The 27,521-nt window shown below is 35.1% G+C and overlaps 1 protein-coding gene across 14 annotated transcripts in view; it reads left to right on the top strand.

Annotated features, from left to right (window-relative positions):
- Positions 1 to 27,521, top strand: part of POSH (Plenty of SH3s) — a 235,756-nt gene that overhangs the window by 95,285 nt on the left and 112,950 nt on the right. For 8 of the 14 annotated variants that reach the window (XM_067127343.1, XM_067127339.1, XM_067127341.1 and 5 more), the window contains exon 8: positions 22,923 to 23,306. The exons of the other annotated variants lie outside the window; for them this stretch is intronic. In XM_067127343.1, coding sequence (XP_066983444.1) covers positions 22,923 to 23,306 — 384 coding nt within the window. The remainder of the gene's footprint in view (positions 1 to 22,922; positions 23,307 to 27,521) is intronic. 14 annotated transcript variants of the gene reach the window in all.

The following is a 27,521-nucleotide window of genomic DNA, read 5'->3' as shown; positions in this document are numbered from 1 at the left end:
TGTGCCAAAGGAAATGTGCCTTTCTTATTAGAACAATACTGTAACACACACACTAGCTGTCATTATGCAGCTCATAACTTCCATTCCCAAAGTTCATTGATCCAGACTTGATATCTTAAGGTAGTTTCTCATTGTCTCTTTTTACAAGTCCTTTTAGTACTATAGATATTTTCATAGTCCTGTATTTTTGGTCAGAATTGTTACTATGCAATTTGTTTTATTTTTGTGTTCTAATGAATAAGACACTTCAGTTAGTATTTTAGTGTTGTAATGCATCCCATATGCAGCTTTTGTTTGCAGCAGTATCACATTGAAGGGAAAGTTAACCTTATGTAATTGAGATGCATTGTGACTGTGACATTTTTGGTTGCTGTTAGAGACAGACTTCTATTGTATTTGGTTGCAGGCAGCTGGCTGGTAGTTAAGGAAATGAAGGTGTGGAGATGATCTATAGTAGTGGATGAACAGTTTTAAAAGTAGAAAGAGAGAAAGATTGGAGAATATAAGCACAAGATTCGGATGTTGAAGGAATTTTATGATGGAGAGTATTAACTATTGTAGGAGAAAGTGGGTACACCAAAAGGATGATTGTGGTGAAATGAAACATTTTTTGACATGCCTAGTGCAGAGAAACCCCTGGATTTTAATAAATATGAAAGAAATATATCAGAGAGAAGGATATTCAGTTGGGAATGTTTACTGATATGCCTATTGAAACAACAGTTGAGTATATATTAGTTTAACCAGACCACTGAGCTGATTAACAGCTCTCCTAGGGCTGGCCCGAAGGATTAGATTTATTTTTACGTGGCTAAGAACCAATTGGTTACCTAGCAACAGGACCTACAGCTTATTGTGGAATCCGAACCACATTATACGGAGAAATGAATTTCTATCACCAGAAACAAATTCCTCTTGTTCTTCACTGGCTGGTCAGAGATTCGAACTCGCGACCAATAGAGTGGTAGCTGAGAACGGAACCCGCTCACCCAGCGAGGGACTAAGAATACTATACCTTGTTAATGATGGCATAAGACAAGCAAGCAAATTCAGAATTAAGTGTTTGTAAACTAGAAGGAAGTGGTAGTTTAAAATTAATCGTCTAAAAAATTGTCTGAATATTCATATAAGATGCCAGTTTGAGGTGCTACCTTAAGATTTCTGTAAGACTGTGAACAAAAGGTAGATAGACATCAAAACCTAAAATAAAAGTGTTAGTGAAAATAGTGATGGTATAGTAATATTTAAATTGAATTAATTTTCCTATAATTTACTTGCAGTGTATGTGATTTTAAATAGAAAATAATGTTTTACAAAAGTGCAATGTGATATATTTAAGCAGCAGTAAAATTGAAGAGAGTTACTGTGATATACACATGGTAAAGAGTGTGCCTTTGCAGTCATTATTATTGATATGGCACAACAGAAAATTTTATTTTTCAATACCTGTAGAAGCCCATCAGAACTATTGTCTTGAACATATCTTGTACAGAAAATAAAGTTTTCTTACCAAAAGTTAGAGGAAGTTGCTGGCAGTGTTGAAATCTACTGGATCCCTGCCCATGTGGATGCAAAGGGCCAAAGCTGCAATTATGACTAGATCAAATACATACATCCATTCTTGTCACTGACTGCAACATCTGTAAAATCCAACACATATGTATTAACAAGGGCAGATTTTGCTCAGTAATAAATCTTGTATCAAGCACCTAGAACAGATCACATCCATTGCTGATATATGGCATTCTTCAAACCAAAAGGAATACTATGATGATGCAGAATTAATTTTGTCAGAATTTTCATCATTTTTTGGTTTACCCAGTATAACTGCATTAAATATTAAACTGAGATTGAATGAAATATATAATTTAGTATAGTGGACATACAACATGTCTATTTTTTAGATAGCCTTTATTCGGCTTATTGATATCACATCTTTCTACCAGTTTATCACTTGAATAAAATCATTCCACCTTACTCTGGTCATGATTCTTGAGTCTTAACTTTCTGAGGATTTGAGGGAGGGTCAAAATCTGTCTGTGCCCTTCACTGACTAAGTGAAGATGCTTAACAGTAATTTTCTTTGATCATTCTTTGGGACATTATACTTCATGCTATTCTAAAGGTAAAGAGTTGAAATTTATCATATGTTTAAAAATACCAAAAAGTAAAAAAAAAATCAGTATCATGAGTAAAAGTTAGCTTTGACAACCAGTCAAAAGCCTCCAAAAAATTTTGTAAGCTTTCTTGCAGGTATAAATATGGCATAGTTGACCCCCAGCTTCATTCGCCTTTTGAAAAATGGTAGATAGCTCTACCTGAAATGTCAGGGAGTAAATGAACTTTGAACAGCTGCTGTATAATTTACCTGCAGCTACAAAGAAACTCATTCAAGAGATTGAGTAACTACAATACAGACTCAATGGCATCCAGACGGCCATTTTGTTTAGTAGAGGTGGTTTGAGAGAGGGTCTTCCAAAATAATAATGCTAATGATAATTCAGGTTAATAGATTGGAAGGAGACCCTCTTTTAAGCATGTTCTGTTGAAAATTACTAATGCATCAGCTGAGGTTCAAATGTATTATGTAGTTCTTTATAGCCTTCTTAATTAGGATTTTTTCGGTGTTATTTCAGTCTGGAAGTAACTGTCCAATATTCACTCCTTCATTGTTGCAGAAGTATATAAACATTATGAGGATTCTTTTAATAGAGAAATTTGCAGGCACAAAAATTTCAGGTAAGAGTAAGGTCCAGGTGGAAGGTTTAGGCCATCAGGTAAATTGAAGATATTATTTCCTGTAGAACATGTAGACATTTCTCCCAGGCTGTGCTGACTATGTTCACATCAGGGTTGCTGGTCAAGTATACATTGTTGGTAATGATAGTCTTCAGGGCTCTCTCATCCTCTAGGTACTAGCTTTGCCATCTGGCTTTATGGTAGAGGTAGATGGTTTCCTCCTTGTATGCTGTATCACTGGTGTAGTAGTTTTCTAATCTCTCTTAACCTCTTTATTTTAGTATACATTTTTAATTAAGGTTTGTGAGACCTGGTCCAGTTCTGTGTGGATTTTTTGGTTTGAAGAACAAAGAGAGAGGAATCCTCAAGCTTGTATCATTCTCCGACAACGAATATTGGATAGTGACTCGGAGACTGAAGTAAGTAACAGTGAGAAAATATTAATTAGGAAGCTTGAAAAGACCTATTGTATTTTAACCTCAGTTGATGCAGTAATAATTTTCAACATGACAATAACAACAACCTAGTAGTGGTGGAACTAGGACCAAGACCCATAACACTGCAGGATTCCTTGCTGTAAATGTACATAATGATCCTGTGAGAAAAGGCTCAAGTTCCCCAGAATTTTTTTTCCAAGTTTTGATTTCTTTAAAAGCATTGCAGTGACTTTCAGAAGAACAACACTAACAGTTTCAGTGTGGTACAGTATTTGAGACTTGTAAATAAGAAACATCCCAGACATATATAGGATTCATCAAGAACTTCCAACAACTGTTTGAGTTGTACCCCCTCTCCCCCAACTTGTGTGATTTGACACTTTTTCCCCAAATAAAAAATATAAAGACCTTCAGTAGAATGACACAGGGATGTAAGATCCTACCTTCCCCTCCCCTTTCAAGTCTTAATGCAATTGCATTTGGAATTTTTTGTGTAAATAAAAGTCTTCAAAAAAAATTTAGCAAAATTTCCCCACTCATGGGAATTCACAGCATCTCAGCTGGCTGGGAATAGTTAGGTCAATTTTTTCTGTAAAGTGAAAAAAGTTAATTTTCAAAATTTTATTCCTATGCTGGATTGAGAGGTATTTAAATCTAAATCTGTTAAAATAACAGTTACCATTCTGTATTTAGCTATATTTTCAGTGTTTTTCACAGCTCATGATGCATTTTCCCTTTAGCCCTGAGCTGCGTTGATTTTTGTTGTTTACTCTCGTTACTCTATTTTTCTTCCTCTTGGCTTTTTGTGTTCAATTTTTCACATATTTGTGAAGAGATTCTCAATATTTTGTTTCAAAGAACATGGAATTTTAACTTACTTGTCTGTGTTATATAAAAAATGAAATTAAAAGATACATAGCAAGACTAAGCTTCATCTGTGTTGGTTGGGAGAGTCCAGAGATTGACACAAGGTCTCTTTACCTTTTAAGACATAAATAAACTTGTGCCCCACCTTAATATGCACAAGATCCCTTCCATACATAAAACAGCTTAATCTAAACCAACCAACCAGCTAAGTATCATAAGTGGAGTTTGACACTGAAAATTAACGTTGATAGGATTAATAGTCCCATATTACCTCTGATCCTTTTCTCGTTACAGCATTAGAACTAAAATCAGTTTTTGGTGGTTAGAATGTCTTCACCACATTGCAATAGTAGGTTGTATCTCTTTCCCCTGCATCATGCTGAAGGTACCTGGCAGATGTATCCAAAATTTATTGGTTTCACAGATTTAAATTCCTGTTTGTATGAAGAATTGTTTCCAGTTTAGTAAATCTTGATGTGATCACCTAAATTTCATAAATCAGTCTTAGTAAAGTTCATGCGATAGAGGATTAAAATACAGTAGTCAGTTTGAAACTTATAGAATAACGTGGTGCCCTGTTATGCAAGGTTTCTTTGAGTTTATCTTGAGCACACTTGTGTTGTTCAAGGTTTTTATATGAGAGTCAAGGTTTTGTGGCACGCCCAATGTTTTAGTTTAATATTAATTGCAGTGCTTGCTGAGAGAAAAGTAGTGCAGTACTTATCTGTATCATCATTTTATTTACAAAACAGAGGTACATTTATTTTTTAAATAGTAAAAATTTTTATTGATTTGTGTAATCATGAAACAATATTGTTTACTGTATAATCATTTATAACATTGATAGAAAAATATAAAAATCCTTATGAAATATTTGTTGGTACTGTAGAATTTTATCTTATTATATATCCATTGTCTGTCAAGTAAAATCTTGCATGATCTTCACTTTTAGCCACATCCAGTTTTATGGTAAGAAATATTTTTTGAAAATTTAGGTGCTGTTAAAATATAGCATATTTAAAAACTAAAAGCTAATAGTTTTGAAGGTACAGTTATAAAATTATTGTTCTGGATTGGGTATTAAAAGTCATATTCAAGATTTAAAATTTTTTAAAAAATTGTTCAGGATATACTTTGATTTGATTTAAATGATATTTAAAATATTATATAAACAACCCATTGGTCATATTATTATGTGTATTTTTAATTTCTTATGAAAACAGTGAACATTTTATCAAGTAATTTTTTAAAACCTATACCACTTTAGAGTATTTATCATAAATCCAGTATTTATAATTACTCTTTTGTGTATTTGAAATAATCCCAGACACTTCAGTCCTTCTAAAAAATAAAAAGAAAATGTGAGCAGATTCCAGGGTCCCAGGCAGCTAAAACTATGATAATTTGTCTGTATGTGTAGCTGCATGTACTGCTCTCACATAGTTCCCAGGTGATTTGCCTTTGTGATTCTTTATTCAAGGTTACCTTTATTATATCTGTTATTCACTTATACACCAATGTGTGTATTTAGTTCATACTTGATGAGGTGATTAACAGTTTTTCTTAAATCCTTCCCTTGAAGTTCATATTTTTATCTACTACGTGATGTAATAATTAGCTTATTTTCTCCCCTAATGTGGTAGACCAGAAGGATTACATGTAACTAGTTGGATGGTTCCAACCCCTTGTCTGATGGTTTGCCAGATTTCCTTGTAAGTACTGGTCTTACTTATTTTTTCAGAGAGTAGAGCAGCCAGTGCTACTATATATATTCTTAAGGTTCTTAAGTGTACTTTTCTTGAGTTTAGTCAGCAGTGAGGCAGCAGTAACCTGATGGCCCCTAGTGCCCAGGAGTCACATCACTTATAGTTTGCTGGCTATCTCCCATCTTTGTTGGAATTTCTGATGTTCAAAGTAATCTTCAAACCCACAGATGGAGTAACAGGCTTTTTGTGATCCAATTACTTGCAGTCAGAACACTGTTCTTGAACCTTAAAAGTCATTCTTTTCTCCCTTGTTATATGATGATTTTTCATGAGGAGGAACTTATGCATCTTGTTTATTCATTTTACATTGGTTTTGAGACAAGAAGTCTCCTATGAAGGGTAGAGAATTTGCTCCCCTTCTCCAGAGAACCTAGGGATTATCAGAAGGTACTTTCAGTCTTCTCTTGTCCAGGGGATGTGTCAGAGAATACTTTTCTGTTCTAGCTCAGATAAATCATTTTAAGGGCTTATAGGGATGACTCATGGCAAAGCAGTACAAGTCATGATGTTTTTCATGAAATCAGATCTTTTATAACCTTTGTATAACTGTTTTGAACTGTGTTTTGTGGTTGACAGTTTCACAGCATTTATGTGGATGTGGCAGACTTTGGTCTCAAAGCTCCTGCACCTGGGGTCAGATTTGTTCTCTTTGAATCTGACAGTAGCAGCAGGACAGGTAGTTCCTACTTACAGTGAGGTTTGTGATTCTGTAGATGCTTTTTCATCTTCTCCTTAACCTTCTTTTCTTTTATCAATTACAGTGCTCCCCCATTTTTTTTGCGGGGATAGGTTCCAGAACCCGCCACGAAAATGCAAAATCCATGGAAATGCAAAATCCCCTCTAAAAATGCTTATAACTGCTAAATACCCTGTACCTCTTAAACTAAAATGCTTATAACTGTCTATTTTAAAAGTTCACTGCCTAATTTAATAGTTTAAACAAATATATACCTTAAATTATCACCCTAAAATAACATCAGTTCAAATAAAAATGCACCCCAAACAATCATCCCTAAACATCTTAGATTACCCTTTTACAACTGTTACTCTTAAGTATATGCACCCCCTAAAATGCTTATAACAGTGATTTACTAATTGTAAAAAAGCCTCTATATAAAAACGTATGCGGCGTTCGGGAGTTAGCGCCGAAGCGGAAAAAAGTTTTTAATAAGTTTTTAAGATTAAACAGCAACCATCAGAAATGAAAAAAATATCATTATCATATATAAAATTGAAATATTTACGCCATAAAAAAAATTAAATAAATCTTTAATACTAAATTAAATAAATTTTTAATAACAAATTTCAAAGCAAAAGAAAATATTATCACAAAATGATGCAAACTAAAAAATGTTTTTTAAATCATGTCGTCTTGTTTGTTGAAAAATGAAGCTAATTGATTGAATATTACTAGACTGTAAGTGTTTTGACAACTAATTTCGGTTGAGTTAAAGTTACGAAAGTAGAATTTTTCTATATATCGTGATTTATATGAAAATATTTCAAAACTGATAAAAGCTACAACCATGAGTTATTTTACATTGTATTGTACATGAAATTGCGCACATTTTCATACATCTTTATGTAGACTAATATAAATGCAAACATTGAACGTTGAAAGAATTTCTGAGATGTTTTCCTTGTTTTTTTTCAAAAATTCACCATAAATTATTGTGCTAGAAAAACAAAGTTAAATGATTGAATATTACTAGAATGTAAGAGTTTTAGCTTAATTTGCGTTTTTCGACCATTTTTTCATAGAGCAACAGTTACTGATTTATATTTATTTCAAAACTGATAATACAACCATGAGCTATTTTCTGTTGTATTTTTCATATATAAAACTTTATGTAACGACTAATGTAAACGATGCAAACATTATTTACGAAAGAATTTCTGAGATGCTTTACATGCAGACGTAAGGAACAAGTTTTTTTTTTTTTAAATTCACCATAAATCGAAATATTGTGCTAGAGACTTCCAGTTTGTTGCAAAATGAAGGTACATGATTGAATATTACTAGAATGTGAGTTTTTTAGCTTATAGCGCGAGTTAAACGAAGGTTGAAATTTTGGCAGTTATCGTGATTTATATGAAAATATTTCAAAACTGATAAAGCTACAACCATGAGTTATTTTTGTTGTATTCTACATGAAATTGCGCACATTTCCATATATAAAACTTTATGTAACGACTAATATAAAGCTCAGCGTGACAAAAGAATTTTGGCGTGGGCGTAAGGAAAAAATTTTTAAAAATTCACCATATAAATCAAAATATGAGACTTCCAATTTGTTGCAAAAAAAGGTAAATGATTGAATATTGCTAGAATGTAAGAGTTTTAGCTTACAATTGCGTTTTTTTCGAGTCAAAGTTGACGAAGGTTGAAATTTTGGCAGTTATCGTGGTGAAAATATTTCCAAATGATAAAATACAACCATGGGTTGTATGTTGCTGTATTTAATGTGTGCACATTTTCATATATAAAACTTTATGTAACAGCTTATATAAAACATATTGTAAAGGAACAAGTTTTTTCAAAAATTCACCATAAATCGAAATATAGAGACTTCCAATTTGTTGCAAAATGAAGGTAAATGATTGAATATTACTAGAATTTAAGAGTTTTAGCTTACAATTGCGTTTTTCGACCATTTCAAGTCAAAGTTGACCGAAGGTTGAAATTTTTGTAATTACAGCACGTCCACTTGGCACCCAACAGACAAAAGTCGGCGTGATACATCCAGTCGGCGTTTAAGGGTTAATAATGTAAACAGCAAAATATCTATAAAATTTTTAATACAAATTAAATCTTTAATACAAATTAAATAAATACAAACTAAATAAATCTGTCTTACAGAACATTTGACAACTAATCAAGTTACCCTGTATACTTAAGCATAGCCGTTTTCTCTCATAGTATTGAAGTTGTTTCGTTTTCCTTGTACATTGGTAAAAACAATTAAAATTATCACTAATTTGCTTTTTTTTTCATAGAGCAACACTGTTTATTCACTAATTACTGTATTTTTTCATATTGTGTTCTTGACTAAATACAGATTTTTACGATAAAAATTATTTACAGCGCACTTATACTGTACTATTTAACCTGTTAAGCTCATTTTGGGGTGGGCCCCAGAATGAGCATAACAGATCTCTCTTCAAGGGTAACTGCTAAAGTGTTTTGGGATTTATTGTACAATATATAAAGTATTTGCTAAATATTTTAATTTTATTTTCAAGTCTGCTTTTATTGAAATGCAAAAAGTTGTAATTACAGCATGGAAAATATGAAAAAATGAATAACAAGTAACATCACATTTATCTATAAAACTATATTGTACAAAACAAATAAATTATTTGTTTTGCACAGTACAGTTTTATAGATAAACGTGATGTTACTTTATGAGAGAGGTGCAAAATAATGACCAGGAAGACTAGTACTGCTAGTTTATTGATGAAGTGAGCCGCTTATAAAGCGGGGTGCAGATGTCTGCGTACTTCGCAGAGACCGCGGGTACAAAGATTTACAGGTGACCTGAGGTCAAACTAATTCTCTACAAAAACAGGGCAGGTTCATACAGAAAACATAGCGATCAATAATGTCTGATGCATCAGTTACATGTTCATGATAAGAAAAACATTAAAACAATATGGTGATAAACATATAATGTCTGATGCGGGATGTTCATAAAAACTGACGGGACTTTACAACTTTGTCAATTATTTTTCAATGCTATGATTACAACTTTTTGCATTTCAATAAAAGCAGACTTGAAAGTTAAATTAAATAATTAGGAAATACTTTATATATTGTACAGTATGCCCTGTCATCCAAAAAACACTTTACAGATTATAATATTTCAAATACATCTTATATTACCCTTAAAAAGAAAGAGAGAATCTAAAATCAGTTATGCTCATTCTGGGGCCCACCCTGGAATTAGCTCAACAGGTACAATATTACAGTATAAGTACACTTAAATCATTTTTATCATAAAAATCTGTATTTAGTCACAAACACAATATGAAAAAGTACAGTAGGGTAATTAGTGAATAAATAGTGTTGCTGTACAAAAAAAGCAAATTAGTGATAAGTTTAGAGGTATGGTCCATAGAAAAAAATTTCGAATTGGTGAAAGTTCCCATGGAGAAGTGAAAATATGCTCCACAAAAATCTGCAACAAAATGAAGCGTGAAAAAGTGGGGTAGCACTGTATTGTTTTCTCTGCTATGTAAACTCCCACTTTTGCTAGATATGTGATGTGCTCTGGTACATTAGTCACTCTTGGAAGCACACTGTAGTAATATAGGACCTTCCAGCCAGTGACATTTAAAAGTCTAAAGTGATAGATAGATGTATTAATTTAAGATTAGATGAAATACAAATTAATCAACCCTCACAATCTAGATTACTTAGTAAGCTAATCTCCCAACCATGCAAATTGAAGGTCAGCCAGTTTCCATATGAAAATCAGTGGAAAGAGGTTGACATGCCCAAAAATGTTATGAAACTAACCTAAACATTTTTTTGCATTTACCATGAGTTGAACATGTAGTGCTCTGCTGATGGTAAGTGGAGAAATTGCTGGCTTGGAAAGTTTTGGCTCAGGATCTGGCCTCTTTGTCAGCATGCACTACAAATGTCACATTGGCAAAAAGACTTACTTCTAAAAAACTACCTTGTCCTCAGTCATAATGCACACTTGTATCACTCTCAGCATCACCATACAGTAAACCCCCCATATTCGCTGGGGATGCGTACCACAACCCCCGCGAATGGTTAAAATCCATAGATAGTTAATACCCCCTTCTAAAAATGCTCATAACTGCTTATCTTGAAAGTTCAAATACCAAACGTATACCTTAAACTAGCATCCTACATCAAATATACCTTAAACTGTTAGCCTGTTACTGTACAGTAAATCCCCAGATTCGCATTCTCTCAATTTGTGGAAAACATTAATAATGAAAATAATCATTCTCTCTCTCTCTCTCTCTCTCTCTCTCTCTCTCTCTCTCTCTCTCTCTCTCTCTCTTCTGGTGATAGAAATTCATTTCTCGCTATACTGTGGTTTGGATTCCACAATAAGCTGTAGGTCCCGTTGCTAAGTAACCAATTGGTTCTTAGCCACGTAAAATAAGTGTAATCCTTCGGGCCAGCCCTAGGAGAGCTGTTAATCAGCTCAGTTTCTGGTAAAACTAAGGTATACTTACTTTTACTTTTTCTCTCTGTGAGATGAAGGAATTTTTATGCATATGCAATATGCATGTTTGTTTTGTATGATGAATAAATGATTTGTTAATTCTCAAATATCAATAATGTAAATGCAGCAAAATATCAGTTCATTAAAGAAAATATAGTGAATTAGTAAGATTTTAGTTCAGTCCCTGTAACTGTCATCTTAAAAAAAAAGGGTTAGCACCTGGTCGAAGAGTCTCTCTCTCATCTACTAATCTAGATTATGTTCTCTCTCTCTCTCTCTCTCTCTCTCTCTCTCTCTCTCTCTCTCTCTCTCTCTCTCTCTCTCTCTCTCTCTCTCTCTCTCTCACTGAGATAGATTTTTTATGCATATGTAACATACACATTTATTTGTTTTGTATACTGTAGTTTTACAGATAAACGATGTTAATGTTACTTTGTTATTGATTTTTTCATATTTGCTATGCTATAATTACAACATTCATGCATTTGTATAGTAAATTATGTATAATTGTAAAAGAAAACATATCGATTCCCAGTCTTTTCTGAAAGCATGGAGCGAGGAGGAGGTGTAATCTGTCAATTATCTTGACATATTGACCACGAAGGGGAGGAATTGTTGCCCACTTACAGTCAAATAAGTTGCCCACTTGGTGGTCAAAATACTGCTACAGAGGATACTGAAAAATTTCTCTCTCTCTCTCTCTCTCTCTCTCTCTCTCTCTCTCTCTCTCTCTCTCTCTCTCTCTCTCTCTCTCTCTCTCTCTCTCTCTCTCTCTCTCTCTCATGCCAAAGGATACTCAGAATATGAGAGATAGATAGATAGTTGAGTGGTTGAAAGATTTCTCTCTCTCTCTCTCTCTCTCTCTCTCTCTCTCTCTCTCTCTCTCTCTCTCTCTCTCTCTCTCTCTCTCTCTCTCTCTGTTATTGGCTGGAAGGGTTAGAAGTACATGTACATATATATTTTTAAGGGTAAAATGTTTAAGTTGACGTAAAAATATCATTCCAAAGATTAATACAGTAATAGAATAATCGTTTGAGGTATATTTGATGTAGGATGCTAGTTTAAGATATACATTTAGTATTTGAATTTTCAAGATACAGTAGGCAGTTAGAAGCATTTTTAGAGGGGGGGGAGTTGTCAACTATTTGCGGAGTTTTACTATTCACTTGGGGTTGTGGTATGCATCCCCTGCGAATAGGGGGGTTTATTATATTAATCTTTGAAATGGTATCATTATAATTTCAAAGTCATCTTGAACATTTTACCCTAAAAAATATATACGTACATACTTCTTAACCCTTTCAGCCAATAATAGAGAGAGAGAGAGAGAGAGAGAGTCTTTCTATTCTATCAACCACTCTCCCTTTCTGTTTAAGTATACCTAAGTTTAACCAGACCACTGAGCTGATTAACAGCTCTCCTAGGGCTGACCCGAAGGATTAGATTTATTTTACGTGGCTAAGAACCAATTGGTTACCTAGCAACGGGACCTACAGCTTATTGTGGAATCCGAACCACATTATAGCGAGAAATGAATTTCTATCACCAGAAATAAATTCCTCTTATTCTTCATTAGCCGGTCGGAGATTCGAACGTGGGGCCACCTCCCTTTCTGTCTATCTATCCACCTCTCACATTCCACCTCTCACATTCTGTGTATCCTTTGTCATGAGAGAGAGAGAGAGATTTTTCAATATCCCCTATAGCTATTTTATTTGACCACCAAATGGGCAACATACTATTTGACTACCAAGTGGGCAACATTTTCTACCCTTCTCAGTCAATATGTCAAGATAAATTGACAGATCATGGCCCCCCTTTCTTCAAGCTTCGGAGAAAATTGGAAATTGATATGCTTTCTTTTAAAATTATACATAATTTACTATAGAAATGCATAAATGCTGTAATTATAGCACAGAAAATATGAAAAAGTAATAACAAAATAATGTCACTTTATCTGTGAAACTACAGTATACAAAACAAATAAACATATATGTTACACATGCAAAAAAATCTGTCTCAGTGAGAGAGAGAGAGAGAGAGAGAGAGAGAGAGAGAATAGAAAGAAGATATGAAATACAAAGAACATAATTAGATTAGTAGAAAGAGAAAGGGAGAGAGAGAGAAAGAGAGAGAGACTTCGGCCAGGTGCAAACCCTTTTTTTTTATGATGACAGTTATGCCTTCATCCCTCCCCCTAAGTTGGATAGAGAAAAAGATCAGGGATTGAACTAAAATTCTTACTAATTCACTATATTTCTTTAATGAATTGATATTTTGCTGTTTTTACATTTTAATATTAATATTTGAGAATTAGTAAATCATTTATTCATCATACAAAACAAATATACATATTACATATGCATAAAAATTCTCTTATCTCAGTAAGAGAGAGAGAACTAAGAAAGAAAGGGAGAAAGAGAGAGAAAAAGTTATTTTTATTATTTAATGTTATTATTTAATCTTAATATTAATATTTGAAAATTAGTACTGTAACTCATTATTCTGTCATAAAATGTATATGTACATACTGTACAGTACAGTATTTAGTCACAAAAACATGAAAATACAGAATATTGCTCTATGAAAAAATCTACGAATGGGTGAGTTTTCCCATGAATAATTTATAGATAGGTTCCACAGAAAATTCCGCGAAACGTTTAGCCTGGGAATTGTGAGAATGTAAATCTGGGGTTTACTATATTCTCTTGATAGATTGGATCATCATCTTCATCATCAAGTAACCCCTAACTCAAAAGTGGTCAGAATCTGAGGCTTGAATTGTTGAGAAATGAACTGGGTGGGAGTTCCTTGATTAACAAGATTACTTATTAACAATTAATATTCTTCCCATGCAGAGAACTAAGGCTTGGTAAGCTGCCAGATAGTTATTTATGGCCCTTTCAAGACAAATTTTTCCCATCAGATTTTGTTTAAATATCATGGTGCAAAATAAGAGGACTCATATGAGGAAGCCAGACATGACCAGAAAGTTAATACAGGCAGTCCCTGGTTATTGGCGGGCTCGGTTAACAGTGATCCGGCTTTATGAAGCTTGTCTAGTGACGAAAATCGGCAGTTTTCGGCGCCGAAAATCGCCGATTTCCGCTTATCGATGCCGATAATTGGGTATTGGTGCCAATACATACCTAACAGAGGCGCTGATAACTGAAAATTGGTGCTTTTCGGTGCCTTTAAGCCACAAAAATCGCTGAAAAACTCCGAAAATTGCCGATTTTCGGTTAGCGGCGATTTTCAGTTATCATCACACCCTCAGAAACGGAACCCCGCCGATAACCAGGGACTGCCTGTATTGGTGTGAAAGTTTCTTAGACCTATCAGGGTCTCTGTCTCATGAACACAGCTCCCTGTATGTATTTGTGAGACAAGGTGTCCAGTGGTTAATTCTTTTCCAAGGAGCTTTCATGTGGATCCTGCAGGTCTCTGTTAATCAAGTCTACTGCAGTTATTAGCAGCTCAGTCCTTATTTTAATCGAGACTCCAGCTAATTATAGGTAAGGGGTTTAAGAAAAAACTATAATTTTTTAAAAACCTAATTCACTTTTCATCCAAACTCATCAAATATATAGTCTAAGTTCCTTTCTCCCCATCCCACTGATTTCTTGCAGTTCATGGATCAGTTGACATGGATAATAGCTTTTAGCTGCTTAGAACCCTGGAATCCTCCCTTGTAATCACTGTGATTGCAGTTTTGTTCCTTTCTGTTGAAGAGGGACTGAATGCCTTGAGACAATTTTATGTACAGGAAAGGACTAATTATAAGGATTGGGATTTTATGAAAAGCATTTTACAGAAAAATATATATATATGCAGTTTATTGATTTTTCCAAGATTAGATGATTCTTTACCACAATATTGTATAAGTAGCATTTGAATTTAAAAAGATAATTGTGATGCCCAATTCATGTGCAGTAATATTCACACTGGTCTTAATAATAACTGTAAAAATTTTTATTGTAGAAATCTAACACATATGATATTGGTAAACTATGCTGTAAACTGCTTTATGAAATTATGACTTGTTAAAATGCAGAATTTTTTTCCATAGGTTCCTGAGAAGTTCAAAATTCTGATTCCTTTCTTGATAGAGGGATAAGATTTTTTAAAACCTGGTGTCCAGGGTATGGCCAGTGGTAATACTTAAAGACTGGAACTTCATTTAATAGTTTAGGGAATAGCAGCATTCTTACTGAAGCTTACTGTATGTAGCACCCATTTAGTTTCTGCCTTTTTGGACAGATGATAATACAGTAATTCTTTTCTGGCTGGCCAACAAACAGTTCTTCAAGAAGATTTAGTATCATCATCATAAACATGTTGACATCATCTTTTCCCTTTATGGATTAGACATGCAGTGAGTTTTCACCACTTCAGTCAGGTCTAGATCTGTATCTGTTCTCTTTTTCTGTGATTTCTTGAGTTTTCATACATGTTTTCTTCCTATTACTTTCATATCTACAGTACTGCTTTTATTCATAATTTTTCGTCATATTTCCAAACCAACTCTGTCTTCAATGCTTACAGGCTTGGCTAAATATACATTAACAAAACCCCAAGACTGGCCAAACTTAAGGTTGGCCAATTAAAAAAAAAATCTGTGGAAAGAGGAAGATATGCAAATGCACATGGTATAAAAAAAAATTCTATACCTTCCACAGGAAGTTGAAAGTGAATATTTCCAACCCTATGAGGGGCCTCATTGCAAGACACTCGTAAAAATACCAGTTAATTTTTAGTAAGTTACACATGTTTTTTCTAATATTTTTTTGTACTTTATTTTACAAAATTACAATTACAGCTTACATAATATCATAGAGATAAGAACTAAAACCAGGAACATTCCCTGAGTATATTTATGGACAAATATATACAAGTTGTAATGGATGGGGAGATGTAGTACCTTTTAGAGTTACAGATGTTCTTTCTAATATTTTTTGGACTTTATTTGACAAAATTACAATTACAACGCTCATAATATTGTAAAAGATAAGAACTAAAACCAGCAACAATACCTGAGTATATTTATGGGGAAATATATACAGTACAAGATATACTGGGACAGGGATATGTATTACCTTCCCCATGAAATATCGTGGAAGACCATTCTTCCTTGTATCACTGAGCTGAGGCATGAGTGCTGGCATAAGAGTTTTCCCGCAAAATTCATTCAAATAGCATGGCTTGAAATAATGGTTCTTATACGAACATATCCGGATCAAACCCAGTATCTACTATTATGCCTCAGAGGATCATATCTGGATGCAAGGGGTACAGAGTTAGTGCTAAATCTGCGTTTGCAATATGGTCTTCTCACTGCACTCTGGTTAAATACCTTTACAATCTGGAGTCACACCTTTTCAAAATCTTCATTTTCACTGGCATTGCCCATGTTCCTGGTACGTAGAATAGCACTGACCTTATGTAACTATCATAAATCTTTGTTCTTTGTTCCTAAGGTATATTTTTATTTATCAGAAATCTAGCTATCATTTTCCATTTTATCCATGCTTCAGCTATCTCTTCTTCTTCTTTCTTCCTCTTTTTTCTTTTTCAGTCCATGCATAACAGTCCAGTATAACAGACATTCTAAGACTTCCCCAACAGCTTGGTTTCCCACTACCTTCTCTTCCCCATTTACTATTCTTACTCATTTTGAACACTGATAATTTCTTACATCCAGCCCTAGGAGAGCTGTTAATCAGCTCAGTGGTCTGGTAAAACTAAGGTATACTTACTTTTACTTACATGTATGTCTTGCAATCCTTGGCTTTTCTTGTGACACTGTTTGTCACATTCAACACAACTTGCTGCTTCCTTTCCAGTTACCAAAAGCTGTGTTTTGCTTACATTATTTTCAATCCTCTCTTCTCAGTTTGCAGGACATCCCTTTTCCTTTATACTGTACTGTATAATTACTGTAAGGGTATCCTCCCACTATTTTGATCCTATTGTGTATACAGTACTTGGGTAAGCTCATGGTTGACTGGTTCTTTTAGTGATTCCATTAAATTACTTGTCATTATGGATGGATAAGGGACTTTTCCATTTTCACCTCCCTGGGGACTTTTTAAACTTTACAGGTGTTTTATTGTTTGTTGGTCCTTCTGTGATACTAATATCCTTGAGTTCATGTTCATTTTCTTCATTCAGATGATTTTTAAAATACTGTACAGTACTGCCTCAAGCACTCCAGTATCTTTCATTTTCTCCAGTATCATCTTTTATATACAGTACATAGCCCATTGTACATCTTTCCTCAGCCAATTTACTACTGTGTATATAGTTTCCTTTCCCTTCTCTATGTTGCAGTTCTGATTCCATCCCTACAAACTTATTCTATTTACCTATACCACCAACTTTTTAGTCTCTTCCTCTTCTGCTTGTACAGTATTCATCTCTTTTCTTTTGACTGTCTGTCTTGTGCCAGAGCTTGAAGGCTTTCATTTTCTTTTCAGTTGCCCTTTCTACATTGAGATTTCACATTGTACAGTGCGTCCCCATTTTAATGCGGGGATAGGTTCCAGAACCTACCTCAAAGTGCAAAATCTGCAGAAATGCAAAAATCCCCTCTAAAAATGTTTTTAACTGGCTTATAACTACCAAATACCTTGTATCCCTTAAACTAAAATGCTTATAACTGCCTATTTTAATATTTCACTGCTTAATGTGATAGTTCAAACAAAAATATACTGTAAATTATCATACTAAAACAGTTTAATATTTAAAAAAATACACCCCAAGCCATCATCCAAAAACACCCAAAGTAACCTTACATTACAGTACTCTCCTACTACTGTTGCTCTTAAGTAGGCTATATACATCCCTAAAATGCTTGTAACTGTCTGTTTTAACAGTTCATTGCCAAAACTGACAGTTCAAACAAAAATACTGTATACCTCAAACTATCATCCCAGAACACCCTAATATAATTTCAAAGTCATATTGCAACTGTTAATCTTAAGTGTCCCATATCATTCAGACACAAGTTTTCTTTGGTGTGTGTAATTTGCACATTGTTCTGAGTATACTGTAATGCACTGGGCATACATTTTACGTATATTGATATTTTCCTGTGTTGTAAGAAGATTTTGAAATTACATTTACTGTATAAGTACATATTTGAGGATAGTACTACTGTATAGAGCATATCTAAAATATATGGGTAGGTTAGAACGATGGGATACATACCTCCAAACAGAATGCTAGGTTTGTTACGTCATGTTAATATTTTCGAGATTACATACAAATACATTTATGAGGAAAAAAATTGTTTCCTACAGTAAGTTCTTGGTTTACATCATTTTGTGGTTATTCCTCATCATCTCTCATAAAGTTATTAAAAAGTTCTTACACCGTCATTCTCTCTCTCTCTCTCTCCCTCTCTCAGTATACATATACTTTAATGAGAAAACACTGCAAAATATCTATTAACACGTAATTTCACTTACAGAATCCCTTTATACATATTGATCTAATCACCATAAAGATATTTAAAATCTGAATTTCATACATAAGCAACTCAAAACCTCCAGGCTCCACTAATATAGCTATTTTTCTGTGATGACGTATAATCTCTCTCTCTCTCTCTCTCTCTCTCTCTCTCTCTCTCTCTCTCTCTCTCTCTCTCTCTCTCTCTCTCTCTCTCTCTCTCTCTCTCTCTCTCTCTCTCTCTCTCTCTCTCTCTCTATATATATATATATCAGCACTGTACTACACATATCCTTTAATGAAAATAATATCGTTTACTGTACCATAAACATAAAAATAAATCCAGCAAGTTCATGACAGATCATGGAGGTAGCATTGCCATATTTTGAGCTTTGATTTATTATACCGTATTTCATGACAAGTTTAGTTTACTATGATTGTCACACATATTATAACAGTACACAAGAGAATATTTTATCACTGTTAATGTTTCATCTCTAATCACCGTTAAAATATTTAAAATCTGAATTTCATATGTAGGCAACTCTGAACATTCTCATCTCAGCTAAAGTACAGTATAAATGCATTTGAATTCTCGTCCCCAGTAAGTTAGTACTGTACTGTGCTTTGATGTATAAACACTAAAGTTTCTCTCTCTCTCTCTCTCTCTCTCTCTCTCTCTCTCTCTCTCTCTCTCTCTCTCTCTCTCTCTCTCTCTCTCTCTCTCTCTCTCTCTCTCTCTCAAACAGTATACATATACATTAATGAATGAAAACACCAAAATATCAATGAAACATTATTTCACTTACAGAATCCATTTATACTATGCTTAGACTTCAATGTAAAAACCACAGTCTCTCTCTCTCTCTCTCTCTCTCTCTCTCTCTCTCTCTCTCTCTCTCTCTCTCTCAATTAATAAAACAACAGCAAAACATCAGTGAAACGTTATTTCACTTACAGAATCCTTATACATATTCTTTAATAAAACAACAGCAAAACATCAGTGAAACGTTATTTCACTTACAGAATCCATTTATGCTGTGCTTTGACTTCAGTGTAAAAACCACAGCGCTCTCTCTCTCTCTCTCTCTCTCTCTCTCTCTCTCTCTCTCTCTCTCTCTCTCTCTCTCTCTCTCTCTCTCCTCAGTATACATATATTTTAATGAAAAAATACAGTAATTAGTGAATAGATAGTGTTGGTTCTACGAAAAAAGCAAATTAATGATAATTTTAGAGATACAGCCCAAAGAAAATCTGCAAATTAGTGAAATTCCCCCATGGACAAGTGAATGATGTGTTCCACAAAAATCTGCAACAAAATGAAACGTGGATATGTGAAACGTGTAAAAGGGGGGGTGGGGGGCGGCGTCACTATATTCTATTGCTTATAACCTTTCTGTGATGTCATACTGCATGCTTTTACTGGTAGCATTTGTAAGACTTTAGTGGTGTCTTCCTACCACTTTTCTGATGCTATATTTGTAGAAACTTTCCATGGTACCTTTTTTGATTCAGTTTACATGTTTTTATTATTTTCACCCTTTTTAATATTCTTTCTGACCTTCGCTATCATATCACCAATAATTATTGTGTTAAGCATGCCTCAGTGTATATAACAATGCAGTTCTTTTCTTTGATACTGTATATACAGTACTCCTCAAAATAAAATCACCCTGTTACAGCATCTCTACTTTTGTATGTTAACTTCTTTCTTGGGTTGTTAAATATTTTGTTTATCGGTTTCAGTCTGTGGCTTTGGTTCAATTCCAGAACTGCTTGTCCTCTCCTATTTCTGCCTCCCAAGCTATATTCTTGCATCACATACTCAAAACCTGTAAGGTCATTTAGGTCTCCTCCTAGTGTCCAGGTTCACAACTAGCTGGGAATGAAATAGAAACTTTTGTCTTTAAGTGCCCAAATGGCTTGGTCTGTTGTACTCTCAGCTCAAACCTGCTCCTGTAAAACATGTTTCCAGTTAGTTTTCAGTTTTATAGGACTGATATCCTTACTATCAGACATTATATTAATTCTAGTTTGGCTTAACCTCAGTTTGATTAGGCCTAGGCTAACTAAATGACAAATTAGCCTACATGTGCCTTTGAAAAAGACAGCTTGTTCACACACATCTTTATTATCAATCTTAATGAGAAGGTGCTGTATTTCAGCAGGTAGAATAGGGAATTCCTCTGTTGAGCAACTATCTGATTCGTCTTTAATAATAGTCGAGTTTGTTGAGCTAGCAGTTCTTTATTTGTCCACTGTCTTTAAAGGTTGCTGTTTAGCACCAGAGGCAAGGGACAGATCATTCCTTTGAATGATCTGCACAATATCCCAGAGACCAAATATATAATCATATGATCAGGTGCTCAAACTCCCTTTCCTCCCACCACATAAGGCCAGGGAAAGCAAAGCAATGGACTTGAACTTCAGATTGGGTATAATGCAATATTTGGTAAATACAAAATTGCAATAGTATACAGTATTGCAGTTCATATGGCTACTGCCAGTTTAGGTGGTAGACCTTTATGCTCCCCAAAAGCCTCCATCCTCACCTCACAGGGACAACCATGTCCTGCACAGTGAAAACCCATCAAGGAATTAAGCAGGAAATGAACTTTGGACCAACACTGTAGAAAGGTGTTGTCAATACCACCGAGCTACCAGAGGAGGGTTACACTCAGTCTGCTTCTCAGGCCCAATGGTGGCAAATTTCACCAGTGTAGAAACAAGGGGTAAAAGTAGCATGCTGCCTGGTCACCCATGAAAGTACTTGTCAAACTTGATCCAGAGACCAGTGGTGTAGTGAATGTGTAACCTCACTCTCATTGTCTGTTGATGCTTTTACCAGCTTTTCATCATCAGGATTTTTTAAAGGTAGGGGCATCAATTTAGGGGTCAACCTCCTTTTGTTTATAGTTTGAGGCTGCCTCAAAAGTAGAAACTGACTTGGCAAAGGATATTGGTTAATGTTATGTTTTTAATTTGGATGAGTTCTTGAAATTTTGCTTTAGGTTTATATAATCTTTATGTGGATAATTTGGTTTCTTCCTGCACAACCTTTCATTTGCAAAGCAACTGAATTACATCTTGTCCAGTAACTGCTGTTTCTAAGTAAGTTCATCAGTTTTCATTTTTATGGCCTATAGCTCATAAACACAACATTGCAGTAGCAATAATGAATTACAGCACAGATTACAAAGGCACTTGCTGAAGGTTTGGATGTTTATGGTGTTAAATGTGCAGTTGTAGAAGCAACATATGATTACTAGAAAATAGTGGAAACCAGGAGGAGGCAGTGTTTTCTCTCCTCAGCACCATTAGTCAATGGGTTGCTGGTATTACTTGCTGTTTTGGAAAATACTGTTTTTACTCTCCTTTTATTTATACTGCCCAACTCTAGTCATTGATGGTTGCTGTGCAGATAGCAACCACCACTGACTAGGTTTTCAGTACGCTGTGAGATTTTTCTACTACGTTGTTGGTGTTATCTATATATAAGTAGTCACAAAAGTTTTGTAAACAGTATTTTTGAGTAACTAACCAATTTAAAAACGGTATCAGTAATAGCAAGGTCCAGGTAGCTTATACATCAAAACAGAAAAAATTATAAGATCACAGCATTTTTGTCATATGATCATGTGGTGATGTGAATACAAGGTATTGTGTGTGTAGGGTAAGTGCTTGATGTATAGAATTTATTGTGTAGATGTCTGTGTATATAGTTTTTCTTTGGTATTAAGGCCTTGTTTCTTTTGGCCAAAAATTGTCTGGACACCAGGGCTGTATTGTCATGGCGGAAATTTGCAGCATGAAATCATGATGAGTAAAGTAAAGTAATTTTGTTGTTCATAAACAGTTTCAAACTGATTTAGAACATTGAAAATAAGTTAGAATGAGTTGCCAACTTACACATGACTCAAGAAAAACATAAAATACATATATTTTGACTAGTATTAATAGAGAATTTTCCTGTAGCAATGTTATTAGAATTGAAGTCCTTTATCATTACTTGTTGGTTGTCAGAAGAGCCATGTTGTTATAGTCAGGAAAGCAAAATTGAACGTATACAGGCATTCTGTTTGCATTGATGAGATGAAGGTTTGTGTCTGGTCGGACATCTTTAGAATGAATGTGCTTTCAATAAATGATTGTTATTTGCTGTTATAAAGCTGATGTTACGGCTTTGGCCTGGTGAGATAGATGTAACTGTCTGCTTAAACCAAATCTTGTTTGATGCCAATAGAATGATCCTTGTATTAGAGAATGAGCTGTACTGAAAAAGCTTTTTTGGCCTTGAAGATGTTTGAATGATTGTAAATTGTTACTAATATCTTAATACAAGCCTAAAAGTAAAACCTGCTAGACTATGTAACGTTAACCTAACCACTGTACTTTGTACTGTATATTGGCTATCTAATACAGTTAGTGTCTAGACTTAATGTCTTACTGTATTTCAGTGCACAGCAGGGCCCTTCACGTGTTGCTCCTCCGACACCCACCAGCTTGGAGGGTGAGCCCCCTTCACCCCTTATACTTAGTGAGGGTGGTGGGAGTGGCCTTCCCTCAGCGCAAGCTGCTCCTGCCCCTCACACAGAATCAACATCCTCCTCATCCTCTTCTGCAGTAACTAGCCCTGACCCATCCTTACCTTCCCCTACCTCTAACCACGCATCTTCTCCTAACATTGGCCTCTCCCCATCCCCTTCGCAAGCTCCACCTACAGCTGTGGCCCCTCTCCTGCGGGGGCCTAACACGCGGCACCAGCGGGAGAAGAGGCACAGTTTCACTGCCGTGCACACCCACAATCCCAGCCCCCCGCGATCTCCTGCTTCCCCCCACAGGTATGCACATCCTTTGTTCTCTCCTGCTCTAGTATTAAAAAGCTTAGTATCATCCATAGACCACCCTCTTAAAATCAGTATTTATGTGCAGTTAAACTGGAATATCTTCGTTTCGTCTAAAAAATATTTTTGTCAGGCACTGTTCAGTGTGTTGTGCTTGTGACACGTACACTGGATTTAGTTAGCAATAGTATGTTGTTATTGTGATGTATTTAAAGTTTTAGTGTTCATAAATTATTCAGTCTTTCCTTACTTCCTGGAAGAGGTTACTTTGTACATAAATACACATATATACTACAGCATTTGATTTGATGTGTGCCTGTGTTGAGTATTGTAGTATTTAGAGAGATGATCTCAGAAGCTTCCTGATTGTAGCTTTGTTGCTTTTTGCTTTGTGCCTTTGTAGCACATGACTACTTTTAAGGGGCATAGCTTTCCTTAACATTAAGTATTTTTGGCCTCCTGAGCTAAATAAATTAGCTCAGTGGACTGGTTGAATTACTTAATAAGGTATAAGTATTCAAAAAATTTTTAATTGGTACAGTTTAAAGTATACTTAATATATTCTGGCCTTTTTTTTCAATGTCATATTAAAGTTACTCACAAGGTTTCTGTGATAGTTTTTTTGTGCTTATGAACATAAACATTAACAGGTTCTACATACTATATAAATATGAAGCTCATCAATTGAAGTATGGTATTCTTGTTTTACCACACACCCATTTCTTTTAATTAGCTTTTTCATTTGCCGTGAATAGTCTTGGATCTTCAGTCCTGGTGTGAACCAAGAAGAAGAATGGTAGTCACTTAGTACTGTATGTGTGGACAATCCTCAGGACTTTCAGGTGCAATCAGAATTATTCTTTGTGGTTCTTTTTGTGTTCACTGCATCCTCAAGGGTTCTGCTTTTGTAGCCATTATTACTGAGGTTATGTTAATTCTTTACATTCGTTTGCCTTAAATTCCCTTTTTTTACTTAACTGATCAAAGAACTTTTTTTCATCTTTGTCAAAATTCCCATAATGTGGGTTATAATACTCAGTGAGTTATGACCAATCAATAGCCAGTCCCAGGCCCAGAGAAAAGTGGGTGGGTTGAGTTTATTAAAGGCATATGGAACTTGTAAAAGGATAGCAGCTCTAAAATTAAGAGTGAGTTTTCAAAAGAAACCCAGCAGCCTTTAAGTAGGCTTGAGTTGCAAAGAATCTGCATGGAAGATAGAAGCAAGGCTATCTCATTAAAAATGATTACTATAGATCAACAGTAGATAGTGGTGGAAAAGCTGACAAGAAGAAACACTGATGTTTTGTATGTCAAGGCAGTAAAGTAGATAAAGGAAAACCAGAAGAATTTTTGATAAGTGCTGCAATCAGATGGGATAATGCTAGGAGGAAGCTAAATGGCCATATAGGAACAGATGAAGCTGATTTTAAGGATGCCTTGCTTAGATGAAGTCAAGGATTGAGGTTCCCAGTCTCAGATGATCAGACCAAATTCATAAATGTAGTAAGATCAAATCAGCATACAAAAGGCGACAGAGGAAATATGCAGGGTGACTTTGGAGAGAGGCATAGTGATGAATTCAAGATTTGCAAAGATTGTTAAAAAGAAGAGAGCCTTCAAGCTTTGGTAGAGGACAATCAGGGAAGAGGATAGAGATCATGAGAAAGAGGAGGGAGGCCAAAAGACAGGTGGCAAGGGCAGAGTAGTTAGGAGGGAAAGGAGTTGGAATTTCAACACAGAAGACAGAAAAAAATTATGTTCGTGATGGTAGATGGCTGAAGAACAACAGAAAAGATGTAAAGGCTTAGTTTATGCAAAAGATTATAAAGGAGGAATTACGAATTTTAAAAAAAAATAGTTCCTGGAACAGTGGAGGCTGTACTTTGGAAACTCTGTGAATGAAGAAAATGAACATGAATTGGAGGATATTGACAAAATAGAGGAACATATGTAGAACATAACTGAAGAGGTTAAAATGGCCCCAAAGTAAGATGAAAAATAGGAAAGCCCAGTATTGTATGGAATAACAAGCAGCTGGAGAGCCAGTCATCCATGAGCTTACTAGAATATATGAAACCTCAGAAAGGATGATATAGGACCAGGAGATTGGGAAAAGATCTGTAACGGTTTACAAAGGAAAATGGTATGCATTGCTGTGTGGAACTGACACACACAAGACTGGTGTAGCACACTGTGATAACATTGGTAAAGGTGTGGGAGGAAAGGCTAAGAAAAATTGGTGAAACCAGTAATCATCAGTTTACTTCATGCCAGAGAGATCAGCAACAAAAGCAATCCTTATAATGAAGCAGCTGAAGGAAAAGTACATCAAAAGAAGAGATTATGCCATATGTTTGTGGATTTTGAAAAGGCATTCAACAGAGCACTAAGACAAATAATGAAAACCAGAAAGATAGTGAAGTTACTCATCATTACACTAGAGTGAAAACAGTGACAGGTGCAGAGAAGAATTTCAGACATAGGATGGTATTAATAAATAAGTCAGTGCTGACCTCTTTGCTGTGTATCATAGTAAAGGGAGTTGCTTTTACTGTAGTGGATAACCTAGTTCTGACAGTAGAATCTGATGAAAAATTGTTGAATACATTTACGGTTGAAGAGTGGAATGGAGAGTAGAGGACTTAAAATCACCTAACAAAACAAAGCATGTGGTGTGACTGTTAAAGAAAGGGGAAAGTATAATCAGGAGAGCAGCCATTTGGTGGTTGTGGGATGTGGGTGGTGGGGTGAACTCAGTGGTGTGTGCTTTATGAAACTGATGACATAACAGAGGTGCTGCGGAATACAACATATACATTAACTAAGAGAATTTGAGTGCCCAAAATATATTACAAGAGCAAATGGGGAAGATGAGGGAGTTGAGAACTATGCTGTTATAGGTAGGCAAGTATCAGAAGAGGAGAGCATTTTGTTACTTTGGGGGCATACTGGATTGTGAAGCAGTTCAGAGATGGGTAAGAAAGAGAATAGCTGCAGTATGAATGAATTGGAGAGGGGTAGATGCACTCTTGTCAGATGAGAATGTCCAATTACTATTGAGAGCAAGTCTTTAGATGGATATATAAGTACTGTACTTCTGTCTATTGCCAAAACTTTGGAATGACAAGAAAATTTAAGAATTTTTAAAAATTTAACTGTAGAGTGTTAGAATTCATAGCTGGAATAGAGTGGAAAGAATGTTTTATAAATGAGAAACCGGGAAAGAGAGTGGAAAAAGATTGAGATACCAGATGCTTTGGACTTATGGTGAGAAGGGTTAAGGAATATAGTTGGTCAGCAAAAGCAGTAGATATTATTGAAGCTGTACAAAGACCCTGTAAGAATGCTCAGGAAACCATGGAAAAGGGAGAGATGAAGACATAGTTGTTTGTAGTGATTTTAAAAGTGCTATTTTACTGTATACAGTATTTTAATGTCATTAATGAAACTTGAAATTTCATATAAATAACTTGCCAAGTAATTACATAGCTATAGTTTCTAACTCGTGTGGCAGCCTTTGTTTAAAAAAAATTGCGGTAGCACTTCGATAGTTTAGTGTAGGTGACAAGCCCCACCCACTAACAGGAACTCTGGAAACGACTTAGCAGAAAACCACCTCCTTCTGTTTCTGCCATCTCTCGAGTAACAGCGGGGGTTTGCTGCAGCTTTTGTTTACTGATTTTTGGTTGTATGGCTGGATTTCGGTGAAGCATTATCGCTTATTTGAATAGCCTTCAAGTTTTGATGGCTTTCAGGATCATTATTTCTGGTTCTTTGGTTATTATGTCTGATTCAAGTTCACCTAGTTTCGCTATTGTAGCGAAAGTTGCAAAACCAGATCAGTCAATCTTCATATGATTCTCATACAATTTACAGTAAATGTAAGGAACAGAAATATAGTAGGGAGAAAAACTTGCTAAATTTAATGATTAGTAAGAGCAGAAGGTACTTAATCTCAACTAAACAAGTTAGAGAGGGATAGAAAAAGGAAAGCAGCCTCTAGAGCCTAGAACAAGCTTCCTTTAGCCTAGTATTCTACCCTAGCCTTGGTTAGAATATAGCTCTGCTATTCCTTCTTCCCCTCTTCCTAATTTTTCTCCTGCTACTAGCCCTCCTACTTTTAATCCACCTACTCCCACGCCTGGCCCCTTCACTTCTGAACCCGATGCCATTGCCAGTCTAGAGTCTAGGTTTCACAAGAAAATTACCCTG

Source organism: Macrobrachium rosenbergii, chromosome 25 (genome assembly GCF_040412425.1).
Source record: "Macrobrachium rosenbergii isolate ZJJX-2024 chromosome 25, ASM4041242v1, whole genome shotgun sequence".
Classification (NCBI taxonomy): Eukaryota; Metazoa; Arthropoda; class Malacostraca; order Decapoda; family Palaemonidae; genus Macrobrachium; species Macrobrachium rosenbergii.
The sequence above is the reverse complement of the archived record's forward strand: the minus strand, read 5'-3'. Positions and strand labels throughout refer to the sequence as shown.